The 26,360-nt window shown below is 48.1% G+C and overlaps 1 protein-coding gene across 4 annotated transcripts in view; it reads right to left on the bottom strand.

Moving 5' to 3' along the window:
• Positions 1–672: 672 nt before the first annotated feature.
• The window catches only part of JADE1 (jade family PHD finger 1), an 81,022-nt gene continuing 55,334 nt past the window's right edge, over positions 673–26,360 (bottom strand). For all 4 annotated transcript variants that reach the window (XM_006153156.3, XM_006153155.3, XM_006153154.2 and 1 more), the window contains 6 exons: positions 24,872–25,083; positions 20,376–20,543; positions 18,730–18,846; positions 14,616–15,137; positions 9,037–9,154; positions 673–4,573 (listed from right to left, as the gene is read on the bottom strand). In XM_006153156.3, the coding sequence (XP_006153218.1) occupies positions 3,660–4,573; positions 9,037–9,154; positions 14,616–15,137; positions 18,730–18,846; positions 20,376–20,543; positions 24,872–25,083 (2,051 nt within the window). In that variant the 3' untranslated portion in view covers positions 673–3,659. The remainder of the gene's footprint in view (positions 4,574–9,036; positions 9,155–14,615; positions 15,138–18,729; positions 18,847–20,375; positions 20,544–24,871; positions 25,084–26,360) is intronic.

The following is a 26,360-nucleotide window of genomic DNA, read 5'->3' as shown; positions in this document are numbered from 1 at the left end:
CCCACCCCTCTCTTTCTCTCTCACTCTGTCACTCTGTGGTCAAATTTAAATAAATAAATAAATAAATACTTCTTTAAAAAAAAGATAAAAAAGATGTTTCTCTTTTCTTTTAAAGATTTTTGCCATAGGGCATGTGCACTCACCAGAGAGTGAGTGAGAAATCACCCCGTGGCGGGGATTGCAACACACTGCTTTCTCCATTCTCTCAGGATTCTGGGTATGCACACACCTGTGCCAGGCATGATTTTCAAGCTGCTGGGTCTGGGACCTGAACCAGAGTCAGCCATGTGAGACCCAGCTGCCTTAACCTCCATGCCACCTGTCGGCTCCAATGTTACCCTGTTTACAGATGGGAAAACAGGCTCGTAAAGGTTAAGTGACTTAACTTGGGCCCAGGTCACTGTTGTTCAACCTTGAAACACGGGTTTCTCAGACCTTAAAATCTATGTTGCTTCCACAATGTTCTCGAAAGAATTTCTGGTGGGGAAGACTAAAATCAAGCCACAAATCATTTTTCAGTCTCCTATCAGAGCCAGAAAGCAGCTCAGTAAATCCGTGCTCATCCACAATCCGATCTGAATTGAGAGGTAGTAACCCACCACCAGTTCAAGACTCCTGACTCACACCTTTAAATGTTTAACAAAAGCAGATTTCAAAAGACGCTTTAAAATGTATTGCAAAATGTACAGCATTTATTCACATACAGACAAAAAGGCACAAATTCTACTAAATAGTTCAACAAAAAAATACAGCTGTCCTCAACTAGTTTTATAAATACTTTCCAAAAGGGGGGTAGAAATAAATACAGGATCGGGCCATGTAATATAAAATAGTCCTCTCTACATATACTTTGTTTAATTTCTGATTTTTAACTCTTCATGCACCTTTTTTTTTTTCAATTTTAGCTGAATGGACACCAAGCTAGGCACATAGTGAAAAATTCTCTGTACAAGGTTACAAATGTAATGACGAGTTTGTCCATTTCAAAATAATTAAGATTTGTACACAACACATAAAACCCTTCATTTAGATTTTGTGTTTATAACCTAACAAATGACATTCCAGGCAACTTTACAAAAGTTTAACTAGCCTACATTTTGACATAATACATTGATCATAAAGTTACTTCTTGGTCAGGATGCACAAGGAAAGATAAAGCTTAAAAAAACAAATGGGGGGGAAACAGGAAAAAAAAAAAAGGTTCCTTACTAATAGAATGCAAGTGGGTAGTTCGGGCTGGTTGCTGCTATGGCCACCTCATAGAGTTCCCAGCATGACATGAAACTAACTTACAAAGCTATCATTACACTGTCAGAGAAACCGTGCTCTATACCATTTGCATTTCGAAGCAGGAATAAAAAGTGTGGGCTTCTTTTTTTTGTGTGTTTTGTTTTTGTGTTAGGGGTTTTTTTTATTATTTTTTATTTTGTTTTGTTTTGTTTCGGTTTTTGGTTCAGCATAACTTGGAACGTTCGAAAGCTTTTCAACCTAAATGTGGGGGAAAAACAGGTAAGGCATTATTTTGCACAAAACTAGCATTCCTAATAGTGCAAATGAATCTGGTACCTCTTAAAATGGTGAGAGGTCATGTACTTACTAGATTAATTTAGATTTTCTTTCTATGGCTTGACAAATTATCCCTCTATAAATTCTACTCTCACCCAGAGCTGTTGCTATAGTCAAAAGATAACTGTAGAGTCCAACCTTCTCCTGAATCCAGCAAAAGGTTTTTTGCTCATTTGCCAAAACAAACAAACAAACAAAAATTTAGCTTTTAAATTATGCTACCAGTGAAGATACAACTTGGATTCACACGAACCTTCTAGTCTCTGTAGCAACAAGCTCATCTGGACAGCAGTCTTTCAAAAATGAGCCCAATAGCTCAAAAATAGTCAATCTTAAAAACCTGGGTCATTCTATCCCCTCCCCTGAATTAGCTACTAAAATGTACTTGAAAAGTTAAGACTTGGTTTGAAAATGTCATACATACAATGGGGATGCATCAGATCTACTATTTGATCATCTGATAAAACTTGCATAGCAAGATGGAATTCAATAAGCCTTTTTTGTTGTTGACAATCATCTGGAAGACTTGAAAGTTAACTACAGAACTCAAAGCATCATTCATTAATTATCAGAATGTCCCTGCCACATGAAAACTGATGTATAAGTGAATTGGGAATCTGAATACTGATATTACAAACTAAGGGTAATTTGGGGGAAGTCGGGCTTGTTCCACATGCCCATAATTCTTAATCTCATTGCTATTTTTAAACTTTCCTTCTCAAGTTTGAGTCACAACTACATTGAATTCCAAAGAAAATGAACAGGACCTTAACACTATCCACTGTCTTAATACATAGGCACTACAAAGAGTGCGAAAACAGAACATTGTACTCAAATTTAATGCTAAATTTATTATTGCTGATAACTTACTAGTTATTGCCATTTGCAATTAGAAAGTCCAAGTTACGAATTACGAGTTACAAAACTCTGACTCCAGAAAGCCTATTTGAGGGTACACTTCAGTCTCTTTCCTGTATAACCTTGGTCAATGGTAAGAGCTTATCGCAACTTATTGCCTTTCTATTCTTTTTAAAATATAACCTATTTTGCTTTTTTTTTTCCTTTTTTTTTTTTTTTCTTTTTTTCTTCTTTTTTCTTAAGGAATCCGTTCATGTTGGAAGCCCGGATTCCCCGACATATCCATTAGTGGTTGGCTCTGGGAAGTTTGAGTCACCAGAGTCTGGAAGTTCATCACTTAAACTTGAATAGCCTTTATAATGTTGGAAGGAAGCCAGATGGCCAGGCACTGGCAATGGCCGGGGAAATCCCAAACTGGCCCAAGAGCCAGTGGTTAGGGAAGGGGAAGGCCAAGATGATTGGTAAAAATTAGACCTCGACTGCCCTTTCTCGTACAGAGAATTTGCCTAACAGCTTCAAAATCCACCAGCCCTATAATCCACACTAAGTGTGGGTTCCAGGCAGCAGGGCCCTGCCACATTCACTCCCAGTCTCCGCACTGCAGCAGTTCAGCCCTGTCCCTTCAACTCTTCCAGCATGACCTTTTCCTCAAATTCTCTCTCCCTCCGACTACTGCATTTCCACGTGAATTCCCTAGCGTTACTGAAGCTTCCGAGAGCTGCTGCCTGTGTACTAGGATGCAACCAAAACAGCCTCGTAGGCCAAAATAGAAATGACTTCAAGATCTACCAGTCCTAGAAAATAAGTTTTGTGGGCTATAAACAGTACATGAGGGTTTCTCAAAAACTCTATCTGATTCCATATATTCAGGTAACCAAGAGTTTGTGCTTCGGGAAGAAGGAAGAGGGCAATACAATTCCTAAGGCTTATTTCAGCCTTGCCCTCTAAGACTTATTTAATTTGTTCTCATTTTAGTGTTTGGTTCAGGTTCTCATCTCAGCAGTGTCTCAACGGTTACAGCCTACTCTTCTGTTTCCTCAATAAGTTGGAAATAACACAAACTCTCACAATGGTTTATAAATGACTGGGGGGGAGGGGGGGTAAGAACTATCTGAATTGAAGTGAACGTGTTTGTGTAGCTCAGGAGTAATGGGTTCCCACTCGTCCCCACATCAGAGCTGGCCTCGGGCACAAGCAATGACAAGCCTGCGGTGCTTCCCACGGGGGCTGTGTCATCAAGAGGCCAAGATGCTTCTCCGGATAATGTCTGTCCTCCTGCTGATAGTGTTGCTGGCGTGCATACATTTCTTTTCTGATGCCTCACTCTCTGAGTCACTCATTTCTACGTCAGGGACATACCCGTCATTCTCATTGTCTGATTTTAATTTGCTTTTTGCCCTTTCCTTGGCTGGAGCTCGGCCTAAGCCCAAATATGGGTAGTCTGAGTGGTTGTGGCAGGCCCCCTCGGGGGCCTCTCCCTGCTGCTGCCGCTCCCCCTTCTTTGGAATTCGGAATCCGCCCCAGTTTTTCACCGGGCTGGCAGGTGTTGTAGGCACTTTGACTGCAGTCTGGGTATAGTTTACTTTGATTAGGGAGCCATTGCACTTGGGCACCACCTCCTTCCTCGTGCCAGGTGCTGACTGCCCCACTCCAGGGGATGTGGCAGCTCTTGTGTTGTCCAGATGCCTCTGGGACACGTCTGTGGACCTGAGAGGCTTGTGACTCTGTTTAAAAGATTTGTCCTTTAAGTCTCCTTTAATGAGATCACAATGAAAACGATTGTCTCTTCTTTTCCCGTGGTCTGGCGTCACCACGCCGTTTTTCTGTTGTGCTGATGATATGAGACGTGCTTCTGCAAAGGTCTTTTCAAAACTCAGAAAGCTCTCGGGGACCACCAGGCCCTCCCTTCGACCACACGGGTCTGGCTGCTTTAGCGAGGTCTTGCCTTCACCCCCAGTGCTATTCTGCAATGGATCTCGCTTATGGGGCTTTTTCAGGGAATGAACCAAGGAAGTACCCATTTGTTTCCTGAAGAACGCAGAATGCCACTTCAAGTCCTCGATCTTAGGAGCGTCAGGGCCCACAGAAGGACTGTTAAACAACAGCATGTTTTCCAGTGAGGAGGAGGAGCAGGACGAAGAAGGCACACCTATGAACACAACATAAACCACAAGTTACAGAAGCAGCAAAGCCAACAGAGGAAAATTCTAAACCCCTTAAGATGATCCAATTTATATACCACCCATCAGCACAACACACAGCCACCTGATTTGTAAAAGTTTGGTTTTCATAGTAAACATATGACCTGCCTTGAAAATCTGCATTCAATCTGCATACTCAATATGCTACAGTTTCTTGAACAGCTGAAGTTCACAGAATTCTCATGAAACAGTAGCTTTTCAAGGAACACACAGTTTCCTTCAAACTAAATAACCCATCTTATTTTCAAAGAGGAATGAATTCACACAGAGTCTGGTGTCCAGGGGCTACCTCTTCTCCCCTCACCCAGTTAGACAGCAGCAACTGCACCCCTCAACACAGGCATCCGCTCCGGCGACCTTGGGAGCACCAAAACAGCAGGGCCTGGGGTTTCCAAATTTCTCCAAAGTGTCTATGCTCTCACAAGGTTATTAGGAGGATAAACGCATCTTAGCATGTAAAATGAATACGGTTAAGTGTCTAACGCAACTGCTCACATACAGTTAAGTATTCCAAAAATGCTCAATGACTACATGCAAAGTCCACGTGTGAGATTTCACTGAATTGTTAACAACTTGTGCTTAAGTGAAAAAGGTGTTTTCCAAGCCGTTTTGATGCAAGTCATGGTAAGAACTAAACTTCACAGCAATAACTAGTAAAAGGTCACAACTTATGAGGTAAAATTAGCCCTCATTATGTGATAGGCACTCTGGTATTTTCTATACCATGTCACTTGTTTTTAATGCTGGTCGTGACCCACCGACTTCATCTCACAACCCACTCATGAACCATAAGCCCCAGATTGAAAAATATTTGGGTGAATTTGTAACACGTTAGAACTCATCAGGACTTATTTCCATAAGAACCTCAAACATCTACAAAGAGCCATGCTCACGTTTTCTGTCTCTGGTATGAACCACCAGAGACAGGAGCGCAGACAAGAACTTCCGGCTCATCAACCATGACCACTGTAGACACACAACACAGCTAGCTGCCCTGCCCACAGGGGATGATCTCTACAGTCTGCTGCGGAGGAGGTGCCTGCTTTTTCAACAACCAATCATTAGGGGGCAGGTGGTATATATGATGCTAGTGGAGCTGGACTGCATGGGGAGGGTCCTGAGTTCACATCCTGAGTCCTCCTTGAGCACACAGTGTACATGTCCACAGGCCAAGTCTGGATGAGACTGGGGTGGATATTGGCATTAAGACCCTGTTAGGGGTACCCTTCTCTGAGAAGAAATAAATGGACTTAAAGGAAAAAACAAAAAGAATCAATCTGTACATCACATTTAATGAATCACCTACCATGAGAAAATAGAAAGGAGAGACTAACCTTCTCTGAGCCTTGATTTTATCTACTTGACTTAGAACTCAGGTATCCAAAGAGCCTCGAATCAAGACCCACCCGTGCTGAGCATGCTTTCCCTCGACAGAATGGCCCTACCCCAAACCAGAATCACATTAACGGAGCTGAAACCACGGGCCCTGAGTGGCGTGTATCCGTCTGGGCCATCCGCCCTGCTTCCACTGGAACCAAATCGACTTTAGGCGTACAACCCACAGTCTCAAATGGAACAAGAAAAGATATAAAAAGGGTTTGGGTCGCATTCCCTGTAGCATCCCACAGGAAGATCGATGCCTCTTTCAACTAATCACACCTTGTTTGGCTCTAAGAAAGAAGGGAGGTTTTGTTTTCCTTTTCTAGAACACCAGTAGAACTTCTGAATGGTGAACTAGATTACAACTTTGTAAGACAAAACGCTTCCTAACCTTTTAAGAGACTTATTCACTCAACCAAGGAAAAACTTCAGCCACAAAATGCAGAAAGCTGCCTGAGAAATCCATGAAAAATGTCTAAAGTGAAATCAGGTGAAAATGCTCTGAATGGCGTATTTTTTTAGGTAACCACTCATTTCATGATGACTGAGCAAGAGTTCAGAAATCCTCCATCCAATGGTGTGACTCCACAGGCACCACTTGTATCAACGATCCCAGACCACCTTGGGCCATCCTGGCCCACTGTCTGCTGGCCGCGGTGGGCACCCTGCACCAGGCAGCCTTCTGTGTGTGGGGGCTGTTCCACAAGGCTCAGAATAAAACAGATCCCATTTGTCTTCAAGGAAGGATAACGAAGATATGGAAGTTCACTGTGAAGCTAAGTATCTGAATCAAACCCCTCTTGCACGACACCCTACTTGGCAAAATTTATTTTAAAAGTTGTGTGACTATAAACTCCTTTAGCTCAGCTAATAATATAGACTTGATACATCTGGAAAATATTTACTCTTGGGAAGAAAATATCCAGCATAATGTCTACAAGTTAATGCAAATAAAACTATGTAAAATGTTGAGAGCATAACTAAAACTTCCTAGGTGGGGTCACCCTGCAGTGTGGCAGTTGGGTGCTGTGCGGAGGAAGCTAGAAGCCCATAGGGCCAACCAGAGTTTAAGGTCCTGGCCCCTTGGGTTGAAAAATACACTGAGGATGCTCACAAAGGCCCCTATCAGATCACAAATTAGAGAAAAAGAGGATTGTAGACAAGAAAATGCCCCATGAGGCATGCTTCCTACACTCTTGCTCTCTGACATTTAAAAACAAACTCTCAGGGCTGGCAGGTAGCATGACGGTTAAGGTGCTAGACTCCCACATGGCCATCCACACACAGTTCAAGTCCCAGACCAGCATAATGTCTACAAGTTAATGCAAATAAAACTATGTAAAATGTTGAGAGCATAACTAAAACTTCCTAGGTGGGGTCACCCTGCAGTGTGGCAGTTGGGTGCTGTGCGGAGGAAGCTAGAAGCCCATAGGGCCAACCAGAGTTTAAGGTCCTGGCCCCTTGGGTTGAAAAATACACTGAGGATGCTCACAAAGGCCCCTATCAGATCACAAATTAGAGAAAAAGAGGATTGTAGACAAGAAAATGCCCCATGAGGCATGCTTCCTACACTCTTGCTCTCTGACATTTAAAAACAAACTCTCAGGGCTGGCAGGTAGCATGACGGTTAAGGTGCTAGACTCCCACATGGCCATCCACACACAGTTCAAGTCCCAGACCTGGTGGATTGCTTTCTCATTTTCTCTCTCTGATCAAAATTTAAAAAGATAATAATTAATAAAGAAAATTAAGTAAATCTTAAAATAAAAAAAACTCTTAAGACTTATTCTATTGGTTCAGCTGACCAAGTTACCACAAGTCACCGTCAAGGGGCCTACAAAAACAAAATGAAAAATGTGCGCTGTGAGAAACACTACGTATTCATTCCCTATTCATTTTCCCACAAACTTTTTGCAGACCTCTGTACGTCTAGTTAGCTACAGATGAACCAGAATCTGGATGTCAACATGATAGGTTATAGCAACGTCTCTGTCGTTTCTGTGTCAACGTAATCTAGGAGACCAAAGGCTACAAACATAGAAAAATAAAGGAATGAACGAAGACTCTCTACAACCCAAGTGCCAAAAAGTCGCTGCTATAACGAAAAAGGGCATCTCAAGGCTGGAGAGAGGCACTCACTGTCTCCCAGTCAGGTTTAATCTAAGACCTGTCTGCTCCACAGGCCCACAACCCTGCCTGACCCACACATAACAGATCTTCCACTCTGAAATCTGCCCTCCCTCTGAGAACTGCCTACTCTCTGAGACTTATGACAGATTGTTGGTGCTGAAAGGCACATCAGAGGTCATGATGGTAGATGAAGCCTCCTTTAAGATTGATGGAACCCCAGAGTGGGTGAACACGTGGCCCAACCTCATCTCCAGAGAACGGGAGAACTGTCCAGAGTGGAGGAAGTACATATCCTAGTTTCCTCTTCCTCCTTGCCTCTGCCTGAGCAATGTAAAATAGAAGGCACAAAAATAAATACATCCGTGGTGCTTAATCTCAGAAGTACTCAAAATCCCATCGACACGAAGCCCACTGTGAACATTATCTAAAAGGGACTGTGTCTCATGTACGCAATCTTAAGATACGTTTACCGTGTGTGACAAGCAGATCCAAAGGCTAGGTGGTCTGTAAGTTTGTTTTAGGCATCCCCCGAGGCACTTATCAAGTGGTTTGCAATATGTAAATTGCCGTTTCATTTGAGTCCCACACAATAGTTCCGAGAGGCAGCTTTACATACCCCCGTTCTATAAGAAAATTGGGGCCGCCTGGAATGGCTGTGTTTGGTCAGTAAGCAGAGGACATAGGATTCAACCTGCGTGTCAGGTCACACTCATGGTTCTTTCCCCCTGTATCATGAGGCCTCAAGTGCTTGAGGATCTTTAACAGGGAAGTCTATGATTCTTAAGTTCTTCTACATAGAGATAGAAGAAAATCAAAAGAAAGGATTTTTTTTTTCCCTTAACAGTGTTAAGATTTATAAACCCCTGCCCTGTATTTTGGCCTACTAGGGCTTAATGCATACCTGAAACTCTTTCTTGCTCCAAGAGCTTAGTGTAAAGATTGAATATCTGTTCCTGGACTTTGCACACAGATCGTTTAATCTTTTCCCTGCGGGTCACCATGTAAGTGAGGTTCCGAACCTAGAATGTAGAGAATAAAGATTCTAAGTAAGCAATACATTATCACAGTACTTTGGTGCTTTTTTTTTTTACTTGAGAAAAATAGTTCCTACTGGGCCTTGACCATTGAAATAAAAATGTACTTTAAACATTTTATACGATCTCTATTCTCCTTTTGGGCAGCTAAGAAGGACTCCGCGTGTACCCCTCACTGTAGGCGGCGGTAGCACGGGAGAGTTTCGACGGCTGGAAAGGACTCCTACAGAACGGAAGCCCTGCTGCCGCCCAGCCCAGCACAGGGGCGGCCATGGGTGTCCCTGACTCGATACTCTTTGCCAGAAGACTCGGCTTAGTATCTGTCATTGTCTCCTTCCCATTAATTCTACAGTCAACAGCTTTAGAGCAGAATCCACCTCTGCTGCCTTTATCAAGCACCTTCCGACGGCTGACAGAGGTAAGCCCAGGACCAGGGCCCTGCACCAGGTCCACTAGAAGGTCCAGTGGCCACCAAGAGACCAAGTAAACTCGCCAACTAGGTGCTGACCTCAGAAATGCCTGGAGCTAGCAGGTAGCTCGTGTCCCTCCGAGGTGTCGGAGCGCCTGGGGGACATACTGCCGGCTTTGCCAACGAACTGCCGGTGACCATCTCCAGTCCAGCTCTCCACCTCAGCCCTTGAAACAACTGGTACCGCCCTCTTCCTGACTCACTGGCAGCTAAAAAGCTCCAAGTGCTCAGAGCCACATGGTGTCTGACGTGAAACTGCCTCCACTCAGACAGACGCGCTCGGGAACCAAGAGTCGCCACTCAGACTCACTCCCCGCTCTTAAAGTCGCCTGTCATGGCCACTCAGTACAGACACGAGTACCACACCCCTTAGTCCTTCAGTCCTAAAACGTGTAGGTAAACCTGACTAGACTACAGGGCCTGACAACACGAAGGTCAAATGCAGCCCACAGAGACATGGAACCTTTCTCCAGAAGGTGTGAACAAGACCTCAGTACCTCCATGGCAGGTGTGAAGAGTGACCACGGCCTCCCCACCAGCTCCTAACGCTAGGGGCATGCGTCCTGTCTCATATCTTCCCAGGATAACCCTTTTCCCTGCCACCTCACTTTAAATGGCAAAAGGTCGACCACCACCCACCTTCACATTTGCCAGTGAGGACAGCGACCAGCCCTACACGGAATCGTGCACTCTGGCCTAAGTACAAACACCCTCTAAGGCCTTCAATGCTTCCTGAATCCTCAGAATCCTAGTCGCGTTCAAGGCACTCTCGTTTGCAAGAGGACATGAGACAGTATGAGAAGCCCAACAGGTTGGCTGACTCTTTGCACACCGTAGTCTACGTCGTAGCCTGACCAATTCAGTGACCTTCTAAAGGATCTTCCTATTTTCCACACCAGCCTCTTGTACTTCTAACAATTCTGATTACACACGAAATTATTTTATAATTAAAGAATTGAGAAAATCACTGTCCCCTGAGTAAACACTATCTTGGCATCACTCAGCCTGGTCGGGTTATTCCGTCTGACAGCCATACACCCTAAAACAGGTGGTAGGGGGTCCTTTATAGAAATCTGACCATGTGGGGTGGAGGCAGCTGGGACCACTCTCTTCACTAAGTACAGCCTCACCCAGGGAACCTCAAGAGTGGGACTGTGAAAACCATGATGGGCACACGTGTGCGCATGCCCAAGATCCCAGGGGAGGAGAAAAGGGGTTGTGGTGTGGTTGTCCCTTCTGGAGGGGCCAATTTCTCACTCTCTCTGTCTCCCTCCAACAAGTGCATGTATCCTATGGCAAAAACCTAAAAAATTTTAAAAATTAAAAACTACATAGGAGCTCAAAATGAAGCGAGCAAGGGTGGTAGACGGTGACGGTGTATGTGGCAATCTCACAAGGGAAGTTTCCAATTCAAGTCCAAGAGACCTCCCCGAGGCTGCCAGCAAGCGCTTGCCCATGATCTGCAGCTGGCCAGAGGCTGGGTGCGAACTGCTGCTCGCTGGCTCTCACATGTGGCAGAAATAAACTACCTGGGGGCGGGGGCAGCCTAGATGCATAAAAGTAATACCCTGGGAAAACACACACAGGACCGTTTCTACATAAAGACACAAGAATCCAAGTTCTGGAGATCTGAAACAAAACTCTCCTGCGTGCTAGGAACGGACAGGATGCTTTCGTTTTCAAGTCAGGGGTAGAGCAGAGATCATCCTTCCTTGACGTTTTATCCATGAAAACAGAAAAAAGGGAAGCAGGGAACCTAGACTTTCCATATTATTCAAATTTCACTTCGGTGGCTTCGACCATTTCCCCCAGGAAAGGCTTTACCATGGCTGCTAAGTGGAAAAATCCCACTTCTATTCTCCATGGCCTCTGATGAGAAACATCTAAATATAGCCCAAAAAGCAGAGGCCATGATTCCTGTTTGGACAAATAACTGAGCCTCTGGCTAACCAGTCCTGCTGGCCACACCTTACCCCTGCCCCTGACCTCCCTCTGCAGAGTGGTCCCCGCAGGCCAACTATAACAGCAACCACTGTCACAGAGCTGAGCATCCTCAGGACACGCTGGCTGCCGCTGCCTACACGCTGCTCAACCGAACTTCCTCCCAGTGCCACCAAGGAGGTGCCCAAACTGCCAACTCGCAGTGCACTCTCCAGCCAGGTTACTGCCTAGAGTAACGGCTTCCTCCTAACAGAAACACCTCACGGGACCCCAGAACCGAATGCTGGCCCCAGCTCATGCTGAGCTGCCGGGAGAACCCAAGCGAGGTCTCATGGGTTGTCTTGACTCCCTAAACCCTGCTTGCAGGACTACGCGTACCATGCCTTCTGCTCAGGGGGCAACTGTAGCCTCTATCAGATCTTCAAAGGAGGCCAGTCCACTGAGTGATGAGTAGGCCTGTCCCCCATGACCTGGCCCCCTTCCAAACTGCAGAGGTGGCATGTCTGAGTCTGAACTCATCTGCTGAACTCGCATTACTCATGTTTATCTTTTTAAAAGACGGTTATTCAGGGGAAAGGAATCGCACCAGAGTGAAGTGACAGCCCTAGGGACGTCGTGTACCACCCCCACTTCTGCAACCATGTCTTCTTAAAAGAGGTAGGCTCCCGAACCCGCCCAGAACCCATCCCTGCCATCTTTTTGATCCAGAACTAGTGCCAAGGTGAGCGAGGCCCCAAGGTGTGTGTTTACAGGAAAGAGCAGGTACCCACGTGGCCCCTGGCTGTCTGCATTTCTCCCTTGTCAGTTCAGGAATGGCCGCATGCCCGCAAACAGCCACGTGTACCCGATGACTGGACTATCTGCTATACTGTGCGAATCAGGCAAAGCCCTCGCTTCCTTGAGAAGACACGTTCATGGTCATTTTTGCTTTGTTCTTATCACCACCCCTACCCTAAAAAGCCCTTGGCCTGCCCCAATTACTGTTGATGATCACAGAGAACTGTGTGATTGCTGGGGCACGGCAAAAACGGCAATTTTTTTTAAAAGCCACCAACCACCACAGACCTTCACGGGCAACTCTGGTTACAAGAAGCCCATTTTAAACTGACACTAAGTTCCCTAACTCAGGCTATTAATGAAGCAAATGTAAGTAATGCCACACACACACACACAATTCCTGATTTATTCCCTGTTTCTCGTACATCGTTGGCATTGTTCTACTTAAACGGCAACAGTGACGACTCCAGAAACACGTTTAATCGGAAGTGCGTGTTAATCTGAGTAACTTAAGTACAGAAAAGAGTTAGTACACCACAGCATTTTCTACACTTTTATTTTGTGGTGATTGTGAGATGAACACAGTCCAAACATCAGACTTCTCATCCTCCCCTCCCCGGGACTGTCTGGCTCCAGGGCTCGTGCACCCCAGTTACAGCGGTTGTCAGGCTGGACAGTGGCTTCTACTCCGGATCCCACTTTCTCTTTCCAAATGCCTTTTTCCTCACTTAACACACACCCAGGTACCTGTGGCTGAGAGGCAAGGTCTTCTTTACACTCACCACCAGGGGGCACATGGGAGCACGAGAAAAGCCTCCCAAACCTACTGTGCTCAAGCCTCCAACCTCCAGCCTCCCCCTCAGCCTGAGCCTGCCGCCTGGAAAGGAAGGGATATCCCAGTAAGCCAGCACTCCGAGATGTCCTAAAAAGGGTCCCTAAAGAGCACTTAAAGATCCTGTACTTCTGTGCCACCTCTGAGAGGGCCATTCCGTGCAGGCTCCATCTGCTGGTTCGTGCTTCCCGTCTCTATGCTTGCTCTTTGCCTGTGCTATCGTTTCAAAGCATCCCGAGTCATATGCTCTCCCGGGCAGGTGACTCACTCCCCACTAATAAAGAGAGGTGTTTGGGGAGATGCGTTAACTGTTCAGGCCACTTGGGTGTCTTTCAGTGCAGGCTGCTTCAGGCTAGAAAACCTCGGTCCCATCTCTCCCACACTAATGAATTTAATCGGTAGCCAGCAGCCAGGGGACTTGTCGCAGGAGGTGCTCAAGATAGCCCTCCCGCACAAATGAATTTAATCGGTAGCCAGCAGCCAGGGGACTTGTGTAGCAGGAGGTGCTCAAGACAAGAGGCCTCCCCAATTAGCAAGCCACAGTGAGAAACCACCTGCAGGGAGCAGAAGGCCCTGGGGGGAGACAGCCCCCTCCAAATGGTTCCTGGGCAGGTGGGAGGTCTAGACTGTGGGACCTGACAGGGGCAGCACCGCATCCTGCCCCCAGGAGTGCACTCCACATCGCATTGTGCTGTGTCAGCAGGGGCAGGCTCCTCAGATGATCTGAGGTCCCTGTGCACAGGAATTCCCCCACACCCACACAGATACGCCAGGCACATGAACAGACACGTGCGTGCATACGTGCACATACGCACAGCACACATGCACACGCGCACACACACACAGCCGCAGTGACGACTTAGCACCTCCCGGAGCAGCAGTGCATGTGGACGTCAGCGCAGACGCACCCCTGCGGCCCACTCATGGCAGTACTGGGGAGGCTCCCGCAAGCAGCCAGAACCCGAGGGGTGCCAGTGGGAGGCCGTGCTCAGCTCTTCTCGGCCCATCCCCAGCACCTAGTGAGTTTCCCAGCTTCTGCCTCTGCTCCATTATTTAAACTCATTCTGGGTTTCTAAGTCCGTCTGTAAATAATTCTGAGTTAACCCTTCAGTCGGTCTCCCAGGGCTCTGTTCCCTCTAGCTCTAGAACGAAGGGGGGAAAAGACACACCCCATGTAATTTTGCAGAACAGTAATGGGAAAGTGTTTAAAAAAAAAAATCACAAAGCAGCTCCCCACTCTGAGGCAGTCTTGCACGTATGTACGATGAGTTACCGACCCACGGGTATATGTAACCAACACGACCTCATGCTGCGGTGTGTACAGGGTCTGAGATAAAGGACTGGCTATCACTTCTTGCTCTGGCGAGCGTGCGCCTCTGTGCGTCTTCTTCTCTAAGTCACTATAAGGTGTCAGTGTCGATCATTACCCTCTCCAGGTCCTGCCGCAGGTGCGTGAACAGCTGCAGCCTCCTAAACAAGACATCCTGCTCCCGCTTGGCTAGATTGTCCTCTTCGTCTTTCTTTGGGGTGATCAGAGGCTTGTTGAAGTTGACCTTCCTCTTCAACTTCCAGTACTGGTACAGGAAATCCACCACTTCCTCGGGCAGCCGCAGGGCCCTGGCGACATCCAGCAGGTTGACGAAGGTGTAGAACTCGTCCTCCAGCTGCTGCAGCTTCTGCTTGCGGACACTCACCCGGTGCGCGTCCTCCCGGTTCTGCTCGAGGCTGGCAAAGGGCTCCAGCGGTTCCCTGGGGGAGCACTCGGGGGCCCCGTTCTCCTGCGTGGGGCCCTCACCCAGGTTCTCCTCGGGCTTGCGGTGTGAGCTGTGCTTCGGGCAGTAGGACTTGAACTTGACCTCGTCGTTCTCTGCCAAGATGGTCTTCATCTCCAGGCCCCGGTCAAAAGCACAGGTCACGTGGAAGGCTGTGCGGCAGTTCTTCACAGAGCACTGGCAAGGACATGCAGAGAACAAGACAAGACACCGTTATGGAGTGACAGGGACCGAAGCGCTCCTGTACCCGCATGCACAGAAGCAGCACGCTGTACACATGTGCTGAGACAGATGAGTTCCACGTAATCTGGCCCTCGCAGTTTGGCACAGTTTTAGTCGCGGAAAGGCTTGGGATGTAAGGAAACCCTTCAGATGACAGGTTTGACAAACCAAATCACAACTGTCCCCCTCTCTGGTAATTACACCAATGGCACAGATCTCACTCCAAAGAAAAGTGCTCTTGGGGCCAGCAGGTGTCGTAGTGGTTAAGGCGCTGGACTTCCATGTGGTCTCCTGCAGTCACCTGACCTGCGGCCAGGTCCAGTTCCTGGACCCTGGCTCGAGGCTCAGGCCAGGCGGTGTGCGTGCATGCCCAAAATCCCCAGGAGAATGGAGGAGACGGAATTATAGTACGTCATCCCCCCCTAAGAGGAGGGGACTTCTCACTTTCTGTCTCTTGCGAGTGCATGTGCCCTACAGCAAAAATCTCTTTTAAAAAAAAATGTGCTCGACAGGCTGAGAGTGCTCTGAGGCATTATTCTGGATTTTCTTACAGATCTGAGCTCTCTTGGTGTTTCTACAACCTCACAGAATCTCAGCGCTTTAGAAGGAACTTGTGTCCATCCTCACTTTGACCCACAGCCAGGGAAGACTCCCACACAGATGGGAAGACAAATGATCCGCTTCCTCAGGCAGCAGCAGGGGGGGTCACAGCTGAGGAAGGCGAGTGACAGCCCAAGAGAGCAGCGAAGACAGGGACAAGGAGCCCCAGCACCAGAGAGACGGGGATGGTCTCTCACCAGTGAAGGTGCCTGGCTGGATGAGGAAGGCTGCTGGGAGCTACAGTGCCAGGCCTGAGCTCTGTGCATGCCAGCCTGGCAGCACAAGAGCAGCAGCGGGACCCTAAGATCCCAGGGCGACCAACAAGCAGCCGGGCTCATCAAGCTGCACAGAAACCCCGCCCCCACCCGGCTCGCCACCTTACAGGGCTACTACTTAGTGCCCTGGACAGGACCGAAAGCTTCTGGCCTACAAGGAGCAGAGTGGTTAACTTCTCCCCGTCTGGTCTTCTGCTCAAATCCCTGGAAGGAGCATCCTCGCTGAGACTGAAGTCAGTCCCGTAAAAGCAACACTGTACTGTTTGGGGCCAGGCGCTCCCAGGGCACGCCAGGGCTGCAGAGGCAGGCCGACTGAGAAGCTGCGTTAAACTTGCTCCGCAGACCCTGGCTACAGCCCTGGGGACGGACGGCAGAAGCTAGTGCTGGGGCTCTGTCCCCTCATCCGCTCAGTATCTGAGGTGACTCACAGACAGCCAGGACTTCTGCTGTCCCTGTGAGGGCTCTCACTCAGGGTACAGAAATCCCAGCTCTTCTATCACCAACACCTGAATGTGAATCTAGGATTTTATCTATAAATAACTTTAATTCCAAGAAAGACGTGAAATCAGCTTTGGTGGCAGAACACACACGCACACCTGGCCACTATGGCGAAGAGACCCAGGGCTCCTCCCTGCAGCCCGCGCCCAAGAGGGAAGTAGAAGCAGGAACAGGCGCCCGAGACACTATCTGTGTTTGGCTTACACCACACTTAACCCGAGCGCGCTAACCTTAAAGAGAAATGAGCTGCAGCGGAGTATTTATACAGGCCTTTGGAAAGACGCCCAGTGGCCTTCCTCTGGGTTTTCCTATTCAGGTTGACTCAGCAAACAGATGTTACAAAAACGTCAACCAGAGCCTTCACAGCTGCAGACGTTCAGAGCGGAATTCTTTTAATAAAATCTATCCATTCTGTGCAGATATGAAAAATCAGCAGCCTTCCTTGGCCACTTCTCCTTCAAATTAATGTTCTGGGGAAAAAGAGGTCAGTGGCAATGAGAAAGTGAAAGTCATTATATCGTCCCTCTTCAAATGGGAAACAAAGATCCCATTTGCCTACCTCATTTAAACATCAATTAAGGACCAGGATATGCTCGGGGTGCTCGGGAAAGGGCATAAACTCTGCTCAGAAGAACATCAGGTAACATGCAAGAAAATGATGTCCACCTCCCTGGGGCACACGTGTGCACACACTCACTCACACACACAGTGCTTGTGCCTTTTGTTATTTTTCCTCAACTCTCTGTCCACAATCTAGCTCTCAGGCCAGAGGAATCCGTCATGTTTTACTTTAAAATTGATTCTATTCACATAAGAAAATCTCTTCACTATCTTCAAAGTCTCCTGTCTATCCCCACCAGCTGTCACTGGCCCCAACCTCTTGAGTATTTCTGTCACATCTGGAATAGTCAAGACTGATAGAAGTGATAATGAGGAAAAAAGCAGAACCTCTTGGATTGTAAAAAATAGAAAAATTAGGGGACTAGCAGGTGGCATGGTGCTTAAGGCGCTGGATAATCCCACATGGTCGACCATGGTTTGAGTCCTGGACCTGGTGGCTTGCTTTCTCACTTTCCCTCTCTCTCTGTCTCTCTCTGGTCAAATTAAAATAAATGGGATGAATAAATAAAATTAAAACAATTCTTGAAAAAAAGGGGAAAATTAAAGCCTGAAGTTAATGGGTACTGTGTGGATAGAGATTTTCAGATAGATTATGAGCTGATTTTGACCACTGCGGTCCTTTAAAACCCACAGTGGGCAATTTGACCACATTCATGGAGTTTATGCCTGTCCCTGGCTGTTGTTTTCTGCATCAAAAAGTGACCTAAAATAGGTCCTCTGCTCTCAGAATTCAATGAGGAAATTCAGCACGAAGCCATGGCCTATGCTGGTATATCCCAGAGGAGCGCCAGGCTGGACCTTCTCATATCACGACTGGCTTTATTTTATCCTGTAAGCCCCAGAAACGAGCTGCTCGGGATATTAGATGACATAGATGCTGTCTGCGTTCTCTTGGTTCTACCTGCCTCGGACCTGGACACGAATACAAGCAATGGTTTTGCATCTGGGCGCTCTCCCCACCCACACACGGCCATCAAGAACCCGATATCCAAATCGTGCAGATCAGGTAACTATGCATGCAAACGGTGCCCAGTGCGGCAACTTGTGGATGCCCCTCTGCCCAGTCGGTGCCTCAAGGAGTCTGTTTCCCCACACATGGAAAGCACCAGGGTGCCCAGCTGATTACAAACAGGTGTGCACACTCCTCGTCAAGCAGCAGTCCCAGGAGGCAGCCGCAGGTGGGTCTGCAGCTACGGTGATGACGGGGACTGTAGTAGGAGGTGGCTGGCTCGAGCACTACAGCAAGCAGCAGCTCTAACATGCTGGCTCTTCTCGGGAGTCGTCTGTTTAGGACAGCGTGGGAGGAACAGAGTCCGGCTACCTCACCACCAGGCAGACTCAGCTGACCCCGTGCCTGTCCAAGTTCAGGGGACATCGGCCGACTCGAGGTGTTCGCACTGGCCAGGAGCCACCCTTGGAACCTCAGGAGGGCTGTCAGAGGCTCACCCGGCCTCCGGGATCCTACTCTCCTCCAAACCACCCACAGTTCAGAGCCCTCGTTCATCCTGCCGCCTACGACTCGGAAAGAAAAATAAGCCGCTCTTGCTAATTACCTGGATGGAGGCCCCAAACTTCTCATTGCAGAGGCTACACACGAGTGCCCACCGGCTGCTGGGGATGTGCGACACCTTGGTGATGGGCTCCATCTTCTCGGGGCTGCCGATGCTCACCTGGAAGGCCAAATAGCAAGACAGGTGACAAGGCCATCAGAGGCTATTCAACACGGGAAACGCGAACATCCATTACTTCCCCGTATCCCTCCAGCCAGACAGTGGCAAGGGCCCTCGCCCTCTAGAACCAGCAAACCCCTACTTTAAAAGCATCAGGCCAGCCCCAGGGCTGCAGCTCTGGCCCAACGGGAGAAAAGCCCGGAGCCCAGACCCCAGCCAGAGCAGACATCCCTGCTTGTAAAGAGTCAGGTAAGGGCCAGCAGGTGGTGTGGTGGGCAAAGCGTGGCCAACGTGGTTTGAGTCTGAGACCTAGTGGCTTAAACCTCTCGCGAGGTATGTGAGGTATGTATTTATGTGTGTGTGTGTGTGTGTGTGTGTGTGTATGCATGCACGCACATATTTCCCAACTCCCGAGAGCATAGAGTAGGAAAGGGCTACGGCATAGGTATCGTCCCTGGGGGCTGATTTCTCACTTTGCGTCTATCTCCTGTGAGTACAAGCACCCTATAGCAAAAACCAAAAAATAAAATAAACAAAACCAGTCAGGTAGCAGAGTGCTCATTTCTCACCCGAGAGATTGCAAAGACAATGCAGTCTACTATACCTCTGCCCCAGAGGGAACTGGTCAAGGCTAAATATCCACCTTATGTATGTTTAACAGTAGTCGACGACGGAGCAAATATAAACTACAGGGTTGTCGAAAAAGTCACGATGTATTTTTGCATAGAAAAAAATGTTGTGACTTTTCTGACAACGCAACAGTCTGAATCTTTAGTGAGAAAACGCGACCACACCCAGCATGGAAAACTACCAACAAATCAGGTAGTCATGCCCGCAGCCACCCCGATCACTACTCACCACTGACACCACGCCATGAGCTCTGGTGCTAGCAGGACCCAAATCATGAAGCCTCAATCCAAATCACTCCCAGGTAATTTTCCGCAGGAGGAAAAGGTACCAAAATCCACACACCAAAAATTGTAGAAATTTGAATCACAAATGATATTCTCATAGTGAGCCATGCAAATTAAATTAGTCAAGGTCTGGAACTTGAAATAAATTAGACCAGACCTGAAATTAAAAAGGCTGAGGCCAAGGAAGAATTTAAAAAAAAAAAAAAAAAAAACACAAAAGCTTGACCTAGAGTGTTGGTTTCTAACCGCAGTGGTGCCACATGTACGACCTGCCACACAAGGACTTACACCAGTCCTTAGGGAAGGACAGACACGCCCAGGCCAGAGGCGGCCAACACTCTGGTCTGTGGGGGTAGGGGGGCCTTGGAAGGCTCAGTGTGATGGACGTGGAGGAGAGGCTGAGCACCTCCAACCTCGCTCAGTCCACCCCACTGCTGCTTCCCTTAGACTTCCCGTAAATGCACGTGCAACAATGACCGTGTGCTTGGGATTCAGGGTAACAGCAGCCATTAATGTCATGTACACTGTCCCTAGCTGTGAGCGGGTCCCCCTGCCCACCCAATCCCAGTGAAAAACAAGGCCTTCTGAGCTAAGGAGCTATGGAACCACACTTACCTCGGGGATCCACAGGGCACAGCTGACATGGACCCACTTGGTTCCGCTGCGGGTGGGCTTCATAGCACCGCCTTTCTTGGGGCACAGCAGACACTTGGGCTGAACCCCCAGGGCACACGTCCGGCACAACCAGCTGCCTTCTGGTACCTTGAGGATCCCATAACAGGCCTGTAATGCCACGGCACAGCCCCAAGGAAAAGAAAGAGAAGAGCCTTATTCTTCCCCATTATATCTCTTTATGTAAAACAAACAGGAAGATTTTAACAGAACCACCCCCTAAGTAGCTAAGTAGAGACATCCACCTAGCTGTGGCCCCATCCTCCTAGTTATGGCCCCGTCCTCCTAGCTGTGACCCTGTCTACCTAGCTGTAAACCCCCTCCATCTAGCTGTGACCCTCTCCACCTAGCTGTGGCCCCGTCCACCTAGCTGCAACCTCTGTCCACCTAGCTATGACCCCCATCCACCTAGCTGTGACCCCATCCACCAAGCTGTGGCCCCATCCACCTAGCTGCGACCTCTGTCCACCTAGCTGTGGCCCCATGTGTGTGTGTGTGGCCACGTAAGGAAGAATTTAACCTCTGTCCACCTAGCTATGACCCCCATCCACCTAGCTGTGACCCCATCCACCAAGCTGTGGCCCCATCCACCTAGCTGCGACCTCTGTCCACCTAGCTATGACCCCCATCCACCTAGCTGTGGCCCCATCCACCTACCTGTGACCACCCTCCACCTAGCTGTGGCCCCGTCCACCTACCTGTGACCCCCAACCACCTAGCAGTGACCCCATCCACCAAGTTGTGGCCCTGTCCACCTTGCTGCAACCTCTGTCCACCTAGCTGTGACCCTGTCCACCTAGCTGTGACCCCGTCCACAAAGTTGTGGTCCTGTCCACCCAGCTGCAACCTCTGTCCACCTAGCTGTGACCCCCCCAATCCACCTAGCTGTGACCTCCATCCACCTAGCTGTGACCCCGTCCACCAAGCTGTGGCCCCATCCACCGAGCTGTGGCCCCGTCCACCTAGCTGTGCCTCAGGAAAACCCCAGGCGCCTCCCCGTGGCACTCAGTGGGTGTAGTAGCTCTGCAGGCACAAGGCATATTCACTTAGTAGACAGTGGTCCTGAGAACTACTGAAGGACAGACGTGGTGACCCCCCGCCCCCAAAAAAAGGGAAAGAAAGGAAAAGCAAAGTGCTGTGTACTGACACAGAAGCTCGCCTATGCCAGCTTCTCAATCCTGAGCAGCAATCCTAACACTCCAGAGGGGAGGCGGGGAGCTGCCCCTCTGGCCTCACTGAGGAGGGTGGGGCAGGCAGTGGAGCCTCCAGCAAGTCAAGGAAGCCACCTGAGGCCCGCCCCTGCACCCAGGGCCCCTGCATCCAGGCCCCAGGCTGGACCTGGTTCCAACCTTCTCCCAACAGAGACAGGAAAAAGAGATGTCCTAGGCAGACGAAATTTGGTCTCTTGAGCTGATATTTAAAACAATGCCCATTTTGCACAAGATGGCAAAAATTACACAATTCGGCATAAACTGCAGAAATCAAGGCTTTTACAACTGAAGTAATTAAGATAGCTCAAAGAGAGAAAAGGCAAATGTTAAATAAGTGAAGAAACAAAACCACGATGCTACCAGGAGCACACTCAGAGCCCTCCAAGAACCCGACTGCTCAGGACTTTATCCTTAAATGAACTGGAAGCCAGGAAGTTGAGAGTCACAGAAACGCAGCTCGAGTTCTCCAGACAGAAAAAACACAGCCGCTCTGCAATCTGCACACCCAGGACGCGACAAGGAAACCACAGGGTGAGAGCAAGCGCAGGAGAGCCACACGGAGACAGGGGCCGGGAGCGGCGTGGCGGGGCCGTGAATAAGCCACTGTCAACACAAGGCGGACTGAAAGGAAAACATCTAATGGTGCTAAATGACACTATTAAGGTTTCAGACACTAAAGGTCTGTATCATGCCTTCTAGAGAATCACAACTTGAAAAGATCATTTTTAAAAACTGGGAAAGCAGACCTAAGCTAATTTAAAGGATTAAATAATGTAAGTATGCCTTAAAGACAAGCCATTAAAGGTTTCTCCGAATCAAGTGAACGCGAAGGAAGAGACAAGGGGGTACAGCAGGCAGAACAGAAGACGGGGGAAGGTAGTTCCAGCTCCGGCTTTGCCACTAACCCACGGGAGTCCAAGGGTCAGCAGGTGGCATGGTGGTTAAGGCGCTAGACTCCCACCGTAGCCTACTGTGGTTCAAGTCCTGGGCCCAGCAGTTTGAAAAACACGCTGGGGAGCCAGCAGGTTGCATGGTAGTTAAGGGCACTGAACTCGAACATGACTGACCACGGTTTAAGTCCCAGACCCGGTGGCTTGCTTTCTCATTTTCCCTCTCTCTGGTCAAATTGGAAAATAATAATAATAAATAAAGTTAAATAAAATGATTCTTTTTTTAAAAAAAGATATTGGGGCCAGCAGATGGCATGGTGGTTGAGGGTGCTGGACTCCCCACATGATCGAGTGCGGTTTGAGTCCTGGACCTGGTGGCTTGCTTTCTCACTTTCCCTCTCTCTCTCTCTCTGTCCCTCTTTGCCAAATTAAGTAAGTAAATAAATTAAATTAAATTAAAAAGATAAAAAAAAGAAGAAAAATCACATTGGGCATGTGTGCATACATATCTCAGAATCTCTAGAGAAGATGGAGGAAATCATCTCAGGAGGTTATTTCTAAAAAGGGAAGGGGGACTTCAACTAGTTTAAGAAGAATCCTCCTTTCCCCAAATTAAGTACTTTACAGGAAGAAACAAAAAGCAGAATGGCATGAAAGCCTGATAGTCAGGCCAGCTTCACAGCTTGGCGCCTAAGGAAGCCAGATCCCACATGGCCCACTCTGGATCGAATCCCAGATCAAGCAGTTTAAAAACCACACCAAGCGCACATGCATGCTAGACTCAAACCCTACAGGAGGGAGGAAATGCTGAAAGGACTGCACAGTGAATAGGTCCCACTGGGGGTGCTTTCTGCCACCACCATCCCAAAGAAAGATGAGGGAAAGTTATCCAAGTACACACAGGAGGTCCGGCGACAGGAGTGCAAGGATCGAGGTCACACTGCTCATGGGCAGAGCTCAGTGCACCGCCGCGAGCATTCTCCACCCTCCACAGGAAACTTCCTAGACAGACAGGATGGAGTCCAGAGCCGCCAGATGGGCTACGGCACAAAGGCAAGAGATAACCGTCTCAAGTCTCCCTGTCGCAATGAGCTGGGACAAGGCCACAGCTGCTGAAATCTCCACACAGAAGTAAAGCCTCACAAGGCAGAGCAGGAACAGAGAAAATGACGCCCAAGAGTGTCAGAGAGCAAACCTGACTCTTCTCCCGACCGGTCACCCAGTCAAGTGTTGGGCCCAAATCCAAGTTCATTTTAAATTTCAGCAGCAACAAGTGAATGCAAATAAAGTAGCTCAGGATGGTTTGAATTCAAAGGGTATGAGTGGGCACAGCCTCACACAAGCCCAAATTAGTTCACTGCTGCACTAAAAAATAAATAAAAGAGGTAAGAAGTACTGAGGCTGTCAGAAAGTTCCCAAATACCCATTCTCACTGAAGTCTAAGGATGGATCTGTCTGTGGATGGAAGCCAGCAACAAAATAAATCCTATTACCATGAGAGAGGACAGGAAGTGGCGGGCAACCTTCCTCTCCATCAACAGCTCAGTTTATACACTAACGCATGCTGACAAATGGCAGGGGGTGACTCCTGTCCCCAACAAAGACATGGTGAATCCTAATCCCCGCTGCCTCAAAATGTGTGATCGAATTTAGCAACAGGATCACGGCAGATGTAATTAATTAGGATGAGAACACGCTGAAGCAGGACGGGCCCTAATCCAATGACTGGTGTCCTTAAATGAAGACACAGACTAACAGGGTGACATGGATGGCAGCTGCAAGCCAGGGAATGCCAGGGAGTGCCAGCAAACCCCCAAATGCTAGCAAGACACAAGGAAGGACTCCAACATGTTTCAGAAGGAGCAGAGCCTTGCCTGCATCTTGATTTTGGACTTCTAGCCTCCAGAACCTTAGACAATGAATTGCTGTTTCAATTTGTTACTTTGTATTAGGAAACTAACCACTTTATCACAAGTGTGTTTCTTTTTTCAGTACTCTCAACACATAAAACTCAGATGTGGGAGCAGGACAGGGGGGGCTCTGAAGTTCCTTGTTTTTAAAGAAACTTGACTTCTATGGATAAGAATAAAAACACTCTATGAAGAAAGATCCCCACAGGGGCTCCCAGTCGTCTGGTTATAAGAGCTTTAGGACATACTTGAACCTTTAAGAACCTACTAGGATGGAAAAAAGCCATGTACAGGGACACATTTCTTTACAGGACTTCTGACAGATGAAAACTGAACCCCGGTAGAGGGAGCAACCCTGGCGTTCCCGAGTTCCACTGGTAGAGGGCTCCTATCCCAGGCGTCTTTCCTGGGGCCGCTGCGCCACACACCTGATGCACACAGATGTTGCACTTGTCACAGAAGACCATCTCGTTGCCGTCCTCCCCGTCTGGCGACTGGCAGACGTCACAAACAACATCCTCGTCATACTCGATCCCCAGGCCTTCTTCGGTCTCTATGGCGTGGTTCATGTTGTCATAGCAGCGCTGCTCGAATTCCTCCAGGACCCTTTCCATGGTGTACTCATCCAGTTCCGGCATCCCTGAAGGAACAGTGCCGCAGAACCCACTTTTAACAAACCCACGTTGCGTAACGATGAACGTTACGACAAATCCCTTGTTGGTTCGTCATGCTTATAAATTTATGATGCATAAATTATAGTATAAACAATTCATCCCTAAGCACCCCCAGATTTACTACGGCATGCCTCAAGTCTCTCCAAGGAAGGATCATTAAGTTAAAGGCATAGTGCCTTTCCATCTCTAGGCAAGTCTGTTCCTGGGGGTCAAGTGCTGCAGGTGCAGTACGCTAAGCAGAAGAGCAGAAGCTAAATTCCAAAAGTATTCCCGGCTATCAAACACACACGCGGTCACATCAGCCACTTCCTAACTGCTACACAAAACAACCGGCACGTAAACGACTTCGAAACCATGACTGAGAATTATGTCTTCAGTGTTTCTTAAAAATCTCCTTTCTTGGTGCTTAAAATAACATCTGAAAACAGATTTTACTGCTAGCACTCTACCATTTTTAACTGGTTTATCCTTCCTTTCCCTCTGAGTTGCACTAAGTTGAAATGCATAGTTAATCGGACGCATGAAAAACTAAAACTCAAAGAAATGTCTGAAGCAAAGGAGGTAGCCCACTGTAAGCCAAATGAAATGTACTCTTATGCGAGAAAGATCAAAAATAAATGTCAAGTGGTTATTGTGGTTATAACTAGTGGAATAAAACTTTGATCTTTTTCTACTTGTGAATATTTTCCAAACTTCCTACCATAAAAATACTTGGTGCACAGAGGCGGGGGTGGGGGTGGGGAGGGTGTCCAAGAAAGGTTATAGAAAATACTCAGGCCCAGCCTGGTGGATCAACCGAACTATAGTGCTAGAAGCCCCGTGGCCAACCGTGGGCTGGACCTTAGGCTGGCTTGAAAACTCAGCAGGCACACGCGGAGGATCCTGAGGAGCTGGAGGGCTGGGGACATGAGACCCTGTCAAGGGTGCTTCTCTCTCCCTCTCTCACATACACAGACTCTATCATGAATAAAATAAACCTTAAAAACAATTTAAAAGAAAACATGAGGCCAGCAGGAGGCGTGGTGGTTAAGAGCGCTGGACTCCCACATGACAGACTGCAGTTCAAGTCCCAGACCTGGCAGTTTGCTTTCTCACTTTTCCTCTCTCTCTGTCCCTCTCTGGTCAAATTTAAAGAGATTAATTTAAAAAGAAAAACCCTCAAGAGGCCAACAGCAGTTGGGATGGAGGTTAAGGCACTGGATCCCACATGGCCAACCAGGGTTAAAGGCCAGGACCTGGTGGC

The sequence above is a fragment of the Tupaia chinensis genome, unplaced genomic scaffold, assembly GCF_000334495.1.
Source record: "Tupaia chinensis unplaced genomic scaffold, TupChi_1.0 Scaffold000362_1, whole genome shotgun sequence".
Taxonomy (NCBI): domain Eukaryota; kingdom Metazoa; phylum Chordata; class Mammalia; order Scandentia; family Tupaiidae; genus Tupaia; species Tupaia belangeri.
The sequence above is the reverse complement of the archived record's forward strand: the minus strand, read 5'-3'. Positions and strand labels throughout refer to the sequence as shown.